Source organism: Ambystoma mexicanum, chromosome 2p, assembly GCF_040938575.1.
Source record: "Ambystoma mexicanum isolate Mex_15411 chromosome 2p, UKY_AmexF1_1, whole genome shotgun sequence".
Lineage (NCBI taxonomy): Eukaryota > Metazoa > Chordata > Amphibia > Caudata > Ambystomatidae > Ambystoma > Ambystoma mexicanum.
Window position 1 is genome coordinate 77,121,638 of NC_090923.1, and position 12,652 is coordinate 77,134,289.

General features: G+C 43.4%; 1 protein-coding gene across 3 annotated transcripts in view; it reads left to right on the top strand.

Annotated features, from left to right (window-relative positions):
* The window catches only part of USP19 (ubiquitin specific peptidase 19), a 1,845,650-nt gene that overhangs the window by 840,120 nt on the left and 992,878 nt on the right, over window positions 1–12,652 (top strand). For all 3 annotated transcript variants that reach the window (XM_069643288.1, XM_069643289.1, XM_069643291.1), the window contains exon 15: window positions 10,778–10,888. In XM_069643288.1, coding sequence (XP_069499389.1) covers window positions 10,778–10,888 — 111 coding nt within the window. The remainder of the gene's footprint in view (window positions 1–10,777; window positions 10,889–12,652) is intronic.

The following is a 12,652-nucleotide window of genomic DNA, read 5'->3' on the forward strand; positions in this document are numbered from 1 at the left end:
GACGGAGGAGGGGTTTAGGTAGAGGGCCGTCATTGGCTGGGGGCAGTATGACCCAGAGCTCAGTGATTGGTTTATAGGAGAAACACAGTTTAGAAACCAAAAATGTTTTTTCTTTTACCGAGGATTCCCAGCAGGGGAATATTCATGAGCATATGAATCCATGCTGGACCCATGCTGGAGAACAACAGTTACAGGAAAGTAACATCTTCCTTATGCTTCATCCCCTCTCCTAGTAAGACCCCCTGCACTTTTTGCTGGTTTTCTGGACTGTTTTCATTCAATCCTGAATGAAGGGAGCCTTTTTCCACTCATTCACTCTTGTGGGCTCTGTCTTTTGGAACTCTATTCTTTGTGCTTTACTTGTACTATGGAGTCTGTCTGATCCCTTGCTCTTCTAGGCATCTGTGTTTTACAACTGCAGAAAAAAAGGGGGGAGCATAGGGTGCACACCACAATTGATAAATATTCTGAGGAGATGATCTTACAAAACCACGAAGCGGGTGTTAACAAATCTAAGGTGCAGAGAAGTGTGTGCTGGAACTGTATAAAAGGCGAGGCTTCTAGAGTGAAAAGCAGTCGACCACTGGAAACTGAAGTAACCAAAGAAGACGTCCAGAGACCTTTTGCAACACAGTGAATCAACCACTGCTGTCCTGATCCCGTTTTCTGTGTGACAGAGGAGCTCTGAAGAGAATGACGCGTTCCCTTTGGCTGTTGGGAAGAAACAGTCCCAAGACGAACTTTGCAACAAGCCATCTCCCAAGGTCCTAGGAGTGTCCAGAGCTGCGCAACCCAATACCAGGAGACCACCTGCCCATTTCTGTTGCATCATCATGGAAAGGCCAAATCAGTCCAAATCTTTGCTGAACCCGTAAGGACACTCCAGAGATCTGATCAAATTCGCCCAGACCCCCTCACCAGAGTGTGAGATTGCAGGAAGCGAAGACGATTGACCGGGCGGTATGTGTTTTTTGTTGGTGCTGCAGAAAGGGTTCCAAAACCACAGAGTGATTAAAGAAGTTGCTGAAAGGTGTGCTACAGGTCCTTCCTCGAGACTGCTGATGAGAGTTCCCACACAATGTCCTGCTTTCCGGCATGAGACCGAGAAATCCGGAGGTCGTATACAGAGCTGCGTCATCGCGGAGCATCCAGCACAAACATTTTCTTCTAATCCTAAGGTGCTGTGGGGTAAAAGGTATTGCTTACCTGTTTCCAAGAAGTCGCTCAAGAGCGTTGGAGTGCACTAAGAGGTGTCCAGGTTAAGCCCCTCTTATCTCAGACCCAAGCCACTGCTTGTGTCCCTTTATCCAGTCCAAATTAAGGTCTCCCTTGTTAGTTAACTTGCTGCTTCAATAATACTAGAAACTGGAAGAAAGCTACAGGAACTCTATAATTCGCTGGTTGTCAAGACTTCAAGCCCTCTCCGAACGGCCTTTTAGCTAGGGTTGCGTTTTTGGGCTTAAGGACTTACTAGGTGAAGACACTGTCTCTAGAACCTTGAACTAAGCTTTTGTCACACTAACCCTTTTCCTCCCGTTAAGTGTGCTAATTCACTTATATCTTAGAGACCCCCAGCTCTTTTGCTGGTCTTTTGGACTTTTCTTTTTTATCCTGGAGAGTGAGACCTTTTTCCCACTCATGTATTTTTTATTGATTTGAACACTGTTTCTTTTGGTTTTGGAGTGTGCCAAACTCCATAGGCTTTATCCTTTTACATTGTGACACAGAGCACCTTCATTGCAGTGGCACATTTAAATCTTTCAGTTTTCCCAAAGGTTGAAATACCTTCTGTTCATTAAACTGTTTCCATGAGCAGTGAAGTGAAATTGACTACTTACATTTGTAACTTTCTAGACCAAGCACGCACTATCTTACAATAGGGTGCTGGAGGGGTTATTTAGTATCCCCTTTGTCTAGTTTCTCATGTAACATTTTTGTTAACCTTTCTACAATTAATGGCTGGTGGCAGTGGTTTACTTTTTCCTACCATTGTGTTTCTACCACGGCTGCAATTGCAGCTGCAGTAAACCACCCATGGGTGCCCATTTTGTCAAAATGGCCCTGTCTTCTTTTTTCGCCATTTCTTGTTGGAAAGGTCCTTCTTGAGATTTACTCTGCGCGTCAAACCAGGTTTGGTCCCTTTGTTCGTTTTGTCTTTGGCAGGTTTCACTGCTGAAGCCTGCTTCTGGCTCTAGCGTGTCTGGCAGAAAGTGAGGGAGGTGCCTGAAACTCCCTGTGCTTAATCCCCTTGGTTACATGAATGCACCCAAAGGCGATTGGCTGGCTGCCCTGCTGTGTGCGTGACACCTAGGCTGCGAATGAATGGGAGAAAGCTGCATAAAAGGCGAGGCCTTTTGCTTGTAAGGCAGTCGACCACTGTATGAAGGAATCTGAAGAAGAACTTGGAAGAGATGCCTGCTGCAACTCCAGGACCATTGGTTTCCCCAGTGAAGCCCTGCTGCAGTGCCGAAGCTCCGAATTCACCTTGACTCGAGAAGCCCTTTAAAGGACGACTTCTCCCCTTGGGTTGGTTGGACCAATTGTCCTCAAGACTAACTCATCTGGACATCCTCTCGGAGCTGGCTGTACTTCCATTGCTGCTGCCGGAACCTATTGCCAGAGAGAGGAACCCCAGAATAGTGTGCCATCTTTAAGTTTTACCCGAGCTCCAGGAAGATCCTCCAGACTCCCATGAAGCAGGACTGACCGAGCCTGAGCCTCCTCAAACCAGGAACAAAAGGTTCTGCCATACTACAACTGGAACAGAGGCAAGCTGGACCCAATTTCTTCAGAAAATAAGAATAAAGGAGAGAGGGAGCGATGAAAACACACTTTTATTTTTTTTTTGTTTCTGAGGTAGGGGGGGACTGACTACAGGGTGAAAAGGTAACAGGAAATTAAGGTACATAGTCAAAAGCTATGCCTCTCTAAGGCGCGGAGGAGGTACAGACTACAGAAGGTTAGGTAAAATTATAAACTAGTAGATAACATGGCTGGACAAGGAAAATAGTACAGATAAAACATTTATTCATAATGAGATTTCATATAAAAAGTCCAAAGGGACTAAACCATTGGTTTTACAGAGTCAAAAAGCAAACAGTTCTGTAAATTGTGTGGTTAGTAACAGCAAGGGTGAAAATACATATACTGTTAGCACATTAACAGTACGTAACTACTGTCAACACAGCAAGTAGGCGTTTCTGGTTCAGAGATAGTTTAAACATCAAAATCGCAATGTGACACAGGTTCTACAATGTTCTGAATTGTCGTCAGGACAATGAAAAGCATTGTTAATGTGAAAGCCTGTTGCAGCAGATTACTCTGTTCATCTAAAAGGTTTAGAGGAAAAAAATTATTTCAAATGTGATCAAGAACCTTTAAAAGTAAGGCTAAGGGACGTTCTGTAGCAGAGGACCTACCGAAGATATTAAAGGGCGTGTTGAGAGAGTTTATTTCGATGCTATATTGCGGACAGGCGAGAAGCAGCCTTTTTCATAGGGGCTTCAAGGTAACTATAAAACAAAAAGATATAATTAGGCTTTGTTTTAGGTTGAGATGTCAAAAAATGAGCAAAGTTCTATTCACAAGGATGGCATACCTTATTACACAGTACCAGGGGCGCTCTGTGAAGAGATGACTACGTAATGCAGAGTTGTTGCTATGATTAATGCACTTTGGTTGTTTTCCAAGTATTGCAGTGGAGTCACAGGCAACAAATTGTAGGACTCTGACGTCCTAAATAAATGAATTAAAACTATGCTGGTAAGTGTCGAGTGGAACATACTGCCGAGACAAAAATTGGCAAAGTACTATTCACAAGGATGGCGTACCTGATTTAAGAGGACCTGGGACGCTCTGTGAAGAGGGTCGTAGCAGTGATTTGGTGCTTTGGTTGTTTTCCAAATGCTGAGGTCTAGTCACAGGCAACGAATTGGAGTGCTTTGACGCTCTAAATAGATAAAGTAGAACTGTGCTGATAAGTGTTGAATGGAAAGGTCTAATGGCGAGAGAAATGATGCCAAAATGCATTGCAACATGCTGGCATTAAAGGCAAATGTGGACATTGTATATGTGATAGGTTATTCATTATGCAATTGCGTCAAGATCCCATGAAGGTAAATCAAGAAAAGCTGCACCATTTGATGGCAGACAGTGATAGTTACACAAATTGGTTGCAGTACACCGGGCCATGGGCAACGTTTAGAGTGTAAGGTGGTAGGTCTACACGTCTGGACTGTATTTAAGACATCAGTAGACCACATAATATACGTGGAATGTGACCCAGAATGGAATTGCCTCAGTCACATATGGGTAAAATTAGAATGCCAGTCGAGGCGAGCACACTGTGATCGTAGCACTAAGTGTATCAGGTAACTGAGCAACGAGTCTTTGGGAGCTGTGAACTATGAGTTTGTTGATCGGGAGAATGACTTTATGTGCTTGAAAGGACATACTAAGTAGACCCAGTGAGTGAATATTCACGGGGGAAAAAGCTATTTAAACGTGCAAAACTGAACGTTTTAAGAGCCTGAAAGGCGCTTATCAGGCGTCCAATGAGGTGTTCACCAGAGGGAATCAGTGGCTTGAGAGGCGCGCATGCGTAGTGGCAAATATGCTCATTTATAGTTGAAACTCAACTTTTTTGGCAAAAGAACAGAGCAACACCCGAAGTGCTGTGTATGTACAGTTGGTGTCTTCTTTTTTTAATGGAGCAGCTAATGCATAGCAGATGCTACTATAACAAACCTGCAGGGGAAATGCCATCCAGGGCTGTGGGCAAATTAAAATGGCAGACGTGGTTTGTACATTTCTCATCAGGAAGAACGTGGACCCTTATCTATGCGCATTGGCTGAGGTTTGATGCAAAGAGGAACTACTCGTACTGTGTTGATCTGTTATACCTACCTCCAGTCCCTGCTCTACACAGCTAATCCGATTATGCCACTGTCCTGTCAATTTTAAAAAGAACGGTGTTTAGATCGCTAACTTCCACCTATATGCATGTTTTGAATTACTAGTGAATTGGACTTTGGAATGCCACAGTTCCTCTTTGCATCAAACCTTAGCCAATGCGCATAGCTAAGGGTCCACGTACTTCCTGATGAGAAATGTACAAACCACTTCTGCTCTTTTAATTCACTCACTCGGTATACTTAGTCTGTCCTTTCAAGCACATAAAGTGATTCTCCCGATCAACAACCTCATAGATCACCGCTCCCAACAGCTCGCTGCTAAGTTTGCTACGATCACAGTATGCTCGCCTCGACTGGCATTCTAATTTTACCCATACGTGACTGAGGCAATTCCATTCTGGGTCACATACCACGTATATTACGTAGTCTACTGATTTCTTAAATACAGTGCAGACGTGTAGACCTACCACCTTACATTCTAAACGTTGACCATGGCCCGGTGTACTGCAACAAATTTGTGTAACTATCACTGTCTGCCGTCTCATGGCGCAGCTTTTCTTCATTTACCTTCATGGGATCTTTACGCAATTGCATAATGAATAACCTATCACATATACACCGTCCACATTTGCCTTTAATACCAGCATGTTGCAATGCATTTTGGCATCATTTCTCTCACCATTGGACTTTTCCATTCAACACTTATTAGCACAGTTCTACTTTATCTGTTTAGAACGACTGAGCACTCCAATTCGTTGCCTGTGACTCGACCACAGCGTTTGGAAAACAACCAAAGCGCCAAATCATTGCTACGACCCTCTTCACAGAGCGTCCCGGTCCTATTAAATCAGGCATCCTTGTGAATAGTACTTTGCCTATTTTTGTCTTATAAGTACATTCTACTCAACACTTAACCAGTATAGTTTTACTTCATTTATTTCGAACGTCTGAGTCCTACAATTTGTTGCCTGTGACTGCACCACAATACTTGGAAAACAACCAAAGCGCATGAAATCATCGTGATGATTCTGCACTACGCACAGTCATCTCTTCACAGAGTGCCCCTGGTCCGGTGTAATCAAGTACACCATCCTTGTGAATAGTACTTTGCTCATTTTTTGATCCCTCAACCTAAAACTAAGCCGAATTATAGATTTTTGTTTTATAGTTAACTTAAAAGCTCCTATCAAAAAGGCTGCTTCTCATCTCTGTACGCAAGACAGCATTGAAATAAACTCTATCTCAACACACCCTTTAGTATCTTAGGTAGGTCCTCTCCTACAGAACTTCCCTTAACCTTACTTTTAAGGTTCTTGAGCACATTTTACATTATTTTATCCTTTAAACCTTTTTGATGAACAGAGTAATCTGCTGCAACAGGCTTTCATATTAACCACGCTTTTCATTGTCCCGATGACAGGTCGGACCATCGTAGAACCTGTGTCACATCGTGATTTTGATGTTTAAACTATCTCCGAACCAGAAACACCTACTTTCTGTGTCGACAGTAGTTGCATACTGTTAATGTACTAACAGTACATGCATTTTCACCCTTGCTGTTACTAACCACACAAGTTACAGAACTGTTTGCCTTTTGACTCTGTGTAAGACCAATGGTTTAGTCCTTTTGGACTTTTTATATGAAATCTCATTATGAATACATTTTGTTTTATCTGTACTATTTTCTTTGTTCCGCCATGTGATCTACTGGTTAGTTTATAATTTTACCTGACCTTCTGTAGTCTGATTGTACCTCCTGTGTGCCTTATAGAGGGGTAGCTTATGACTCTGTATCCATTTTCTTCAGACCTAAGGTACTGTAAACCTAAGGGGTACTTACCTCTTGTTGTGTAGCCTTGCTAGCTCTCATTTGAGACTTGTCTTGGTTGCCATTGCAGAGTTGCTTGCAGCTTTGCCCCTCACAAGCCTCACAGCGTGTGGCCCAACAGTGATTTCATTGTCTACAAAGATTTCTAAAACATTGTACAAGACTTTTTACTTACCTTCAAAAAGTGCTTCAGGACCCCTAGGCATTTGCTCAATTGACTTTGGCTGTCATGACTCCCGAAAGACTTTTCTAACCTCTTACTGTGTGCTTTAACTAACCCTCCAAAGAGTCACACATTCTAGACCTTATGTAGCTGGGAAAGGGTTAATTTACTTTGCATTGGGGGGTTCAAAAGTACTTATCTGCTTAAGAATATTTGTTAACCATTGTTTTATTCCCTAAACCTTTTCCTTTGACACCAAACTCTGGTATTGCTCTAAATGTACCATTGATGTATTAATGTCCACAGTGTCCTAGTTATTTAAGTCCGTCATCTCAGTGTGTAGGAAGGGTCTGGGTGTCTGTCAGAAAGCACCAAAGTATTAACTGAAAAGGATACGGTACTTAAAAGGATACAGGTGGTAGGGTCTTCCGGATCCCTGTTCACGCGTTTTGATAGTTGTGAAGTCAAGTTAAGACCTTCCAAATGATACAACTCTCTGACTGGTAAAACAGGCACAGCGATGGATCACTGGAAAGGGCGTGGGTAAGGTATAAGAAGTCAGCCTAGAACAAAATAAAGTATCATGAATAACTGCCCCAACCTGGGTATGATGGAATAGGAAATGTCATGAATGCATACACTGACCTTGAGTCTAGGGCAGATGAATCCAGCAGAGTCTCTTGCGGAATCCAAGGTAGAACAAACGACAAGGAAGGGAAGATTAGTAAGGGAGACTTATCCCGAACGGAACGAGGCTCACGCTAGATACCGGGTTGATGCACCACAGGATAGCGTCCAAAGTACTGCTCGCTGTCACCTTCCAATTATCCTTGAAAAGTTTCCTTCCCACGTAGTGTAAAGTATAGAAATGAATCAATCCCCCTGTTAATAACACAGGTGCAGGAGTTGGAAATAGCGCTCCTTTTAAGGTAAAAACAAAGTACACGCGGTTCTGGACAGCCGCGAAGAAAAGAGCGTGTGCGTGTGGATTTACACGCGATTAGGATTCAGGCAGTCCAGGCCAGCAGCGCTTGCAGACAACATATGCGTGTGGATTTACACGCGAGCAGGATTCACGCAGACCAGGCCAGCCGTACTTGAAGATAGCGTGCGCGTGTGGATTTACACGCGAGCAGGATTCACGCAGTCCAGGCCAGCAGCGCTTGAAGATAGCGTGTGCGTGTGGATTTACACGCGAGCAGGATTCACGCCGTCCAGGCCAGCAGCGCTTGAAGATAGCGTGCGCGTGTGGATTTACACGCGAACAGGATTCACGCAGCCCAGGCCAGCCGCGTTTGAAGATAGCGTGCGCGTGTGGATTTACACGCGAACAGGATTCACGCAGCCCAGGCCAGCCACGTTTGAAGATAGCGTGCGCGTGTGGAATTACACGCGAACAGGATTCACGCAGTCCAGGCCAGCAGCCCTTGAAGATAGCGTGCGCGTGTGGATTTACACGCGAACAGGATTCACGCAGCCCAGGCTAGCCGTGTTTGAAGATAGCGTGCGCGTGTGGATTTACACGCGAACAGGATTCACGCAGTCCAGGCCAGCCGCGTTTGAAGATAGCGTGCGCGTGTGGATTTACACGCGAACAGGATTCACGCAGCCCAGGCCAGCCGCGTTTGAAGATAGCGTGCGCGTGTGGATTTACACGCGAACAGGATTCACGCAGTTCAGGCCAACAGCGCTTGAAGATAGCGTGCGCGTGTGGATTTACACGCGAACAGGATTTACGCAGCCCAGGCCAGCCGCGTTTGAAGATAGCGTGCGCGTGTGGATTTACACGCGAACAGGATTCACGCAGCCCAGGCCGGCCGCGTTTGAAGACAACGTGTGGATTTACACGCAACCAAACAGCTCCAGGAATCAGCGTGTGGCGGAAAACACGCTTTAGAAGGCCAAAGGGGTAGCGGTAGGAACCTGCAAGGATGCAGACCTGAGGTTCAGCTACACAACGCCAAATGATTCGATCAGAAGCAGCGAGTGAAGTGTCCACGCTGCTTAAATACGTAATGCCGTAGTTCACGTGACGAAGCAGAATACACGTGAGTTAGCGACGTGAAAAGTGCAAACGTTGTTTTCCCGGCAACGTGTCGAACAACCGCCATTTGGAATAGAACGGTCTAGCTGTTCTACGAGCGTAGGAGGTAGGACCACGTTCAGCATGCATGACAGTGTCATCCCAAAGGAAACTGAGTGTGTATTTCTGAAGTATATTTTAAAGTGTTAAATAGTTGCTCCTTCCTAAAGAAGGCTTATTCAACTGACAGTTAAATAATTGTTTAATCAAGAAACCTTGTGTGTTTATTTGAATACTTGTCACTGTAAAACTCTGTTACAACCTTACATTGACCCCTCTTGAGATAAGCCTGGCTACTCAGTCACCCTACCAACGTGTGTAGTACATGCTTATACCAAATGTTGTGTTAACTATTAACAAGAGGACAAGGATGGTGCAGTCCCCCACAGGGTAGTGCATATAATCTTGCCTAACAAAGTGACTTTACAATATGTGTTTGCAGAGTAAATGTAGTACTGTATAAACCATTGACAACGCAAGTGCGCAATAACCAATAACACGATAACTGTCTTTTCCCTTTCCAACGTTGCTACGAATGTAACTGCGAACAAACACAAAAGTGAAAGTGCTCTTTTGAAGTGATATTGTCAAGTATTCGTAATTGTTCTAGAATAAACGTCTGAAGTATTTAAAGTGGTTCTGATGTAAATATAATAAATATATACTTTTTATATAAGTGTAAAGGCTTCTCTGTTGTGCCTGTCTAGCTAAGATTCAGTGTACTTGCCTACAGATCACATCTTCCTCTTAAGATGGGCTTGACTGCTCTGTCACTTTACCAAGGTCCTGAGCTAGTTCAGAGTGATACTGAGAGTTTGGGGATCTACAAACCACTGGGATAGCTTAGTCTTACTACCAGAAGGACTTTAGGAAAACTCCCCTAAAAATGAAGAACATTTATGAGGAAGCAATCCATTAGAGAACAATTTTTTTGCTTTCAGCAATGCTTCTTCTGATGGCTTTGATCTTTCACTCATTGCTTATTGCCCTTCCAACTAACTCCTCATACTTCGGAATGCCTGTGTCCTCTTGCAGTTCTGGCATTTCTTAGCATCTTAAAGCTGAGAAAAGTGCGTGCACACAGCTCATCTAGTGCTGCCTTCTATGTGTATACCACTCATGAAATCCCTTCCTGAGTCATGAATACTGATGATTCAGAACGGTGCTCCTTTTGGTGTTTAAAATTTTTCAGAAGACAGACTTGCACCTGGATGATATTTCTAAAATGAGGAATCTGCTGGAGGAATTACTAGTGCATAAGTAAGAACATTACTGTAGTCTTATTGTACTTTGAATGCTAATACGTTGTTCCATCATTTCATAACATTTCCAGTTAGTCCAATAAAGGGTATTATAAAACGTGCATTATGTACGTTTCCTTTGAGGTTAAAATTGCAAAACAAATTTGAGTAACTTTACACCTGTAGTTATTTAGACCACTTAATTTAATCTGCCCCTATATTAAGACCTTTTGTCAACTTTGGAACATTATTCATAATTCACACTTAAATAGCCTCATGGAGTTTGGAGCGGGGATTGGAAATGTTTGTTTTCTGAAAGGATGTGCCATTTGTATGTCAAAAGCAAAACTCAATTGTTATTGAGAAAGGCATCAACCTAGCCGATTTGTGAACTCAGCGTGATTCATGCAATGTCTGTATATCGTTGTTCTGTGGATTATTTGTCATTATACGTTTTTTTGAGGTGAATACTGGTAATGCACGCTAGTTGGCACCAATGTAAGACAATCTCATCTGCTTTGTTGTGGTGATTGCTGTTTCTGATTTTAGGTTTCAATAACGTTTGATCCTTTCCTGTACCTGCCAGTACCATTGCCACAGAAGCAGAAAGTCCTAACTGTTTTCTTTTTTGCAAAAGAACCTCACAAAAAACCTGTAAAGGTAGGTACAGCCGTGTTCCAATACTCAGTATTTGCTTTTGTTGTGCCCTATTTTAAACTGTATAAGTATTAATGTTTACCCTGTTAAAGAATGGTGTTCCCATGTAAATCTGAAACTGGAGCATTGTTTATAATTTAGAGAGATTTTTCTACAACCCTTTGATAGAGGTATGGACACATCTATCCCAGGGAGTACTCTGGGTCAAATCCAAAAGATAGACTCAATCTCTCTTTATTGGTAACTTTGTCTGAGCCTTCATTCGTCACAGAAGGGATGAAGGAAGGCAGCTGAATAGGTTGTTAGTCAACAAGAGACACGTCACGGGAATGCACTACACAGTAATATAGAAAAAAATAAACTGTTTATTATAGGGTATCACATGGCTGAGGGAACATACAACTAATAGCAAAATAAGTTAAGAGTTTTATTAACCGAAAGTAAATCATAAGACTTCTTGGACATTAGTACAGGACAGAGGTAATGTTAAGATGGTTTACCAAAACGGACCCTTGGGGGCGATTTTGGGTGATTACCCGATTATGGTGAACAGGCACACACTGAAGACTAGACAAACCCAGCCAAGGTAAGGTAGCAGACGGCCAAGGCTTAATCTCAAAGGGCTATAGGAGTGGTTGAGGGCTACAATGGGTTGCGTTACGAATGATTTTCTTTTTACTCCTTTCCCTCCATAGATTCCTATGGGACACACTTGTTTTGCTTGTTTCAAACCCTGTCCTGACTTGTGGTTGTCAGTAAAACTTTCTGCTTTACTTACCTTGCTTTTTTGCACATTCTTATGGGGAAACTGACTATTCCCTAAGACTGTCAGTATTGAGAAACTGTCTCTTTAGGAATGCTTGCATTTTTACAATTGCACACAGCTCCTAATAGTGAAGTGCAGTTAAGAAACATGTATCCTTACACATTTTCATATAATCGCTTTTTGGTTACTTTGACAATGTGCCTACGACGAGCAGTGGCAGCTGTCATTTTTACTGTGCTTTTATTTGTGTACTTGTGAATTTACCCAAATGGCAACTAAAAAATGTCTAGCACCCTAAAATGGCTATCAATGAGATGTCCTGCTTGTTCTTTGACCATATTGTTGATTGGCTTCTTCCCACCTTCTCGAGTCTGGAAATGTCTTATTTTATTGGGAAAGCTGCTGCTTTTGCAGGCAAAGGGGCTTTGTGTGTCTGAGAGCAAGAGGGAGGTGCTGGGACTGTCTAGTCCCAAACCACAACCTCTGGTGCCTGAAAGTATGTTGCTGGGCAGATTTGATGACAATGGTTTTCCATGATTGGACAATCCTGGGCTGTTAGAATGTTGCACTATTTACCATTGGATGACTTGACCTGCTCTCAGGGTGAACCTTGATTGGTGACTCCTGTAACTGTTCAGCAGATCAACTTTGGAGCCAACACTTCTACGATGACGAGCAGCCTGCTGATGAATCGAGGCCAACCCCTGTAACTGACAGGCATCGACTTCATTGATTGGTCCGACAAAGCCCTGCTCCTCTGTCTGATGTCAATAAGACCCTTGTTGGTACTTCAATCCCTGGACCAGTGAGATCAACAGTTCCTGACCCCTACATGAGGATACGTGCCTTGTAAGCCTTGGTCGGTGTCCCAGGATCAACCGGTGTAGTGAGCTTAACTCACTGCAGCTGTAATTCCGAACAGAGCCTTGGGACTTTATAGATCTCCAGCTAGTGCCACAAGTCCCCTGCAGTGTCGCCATTTCACTGAAAGGGGAGCTGTG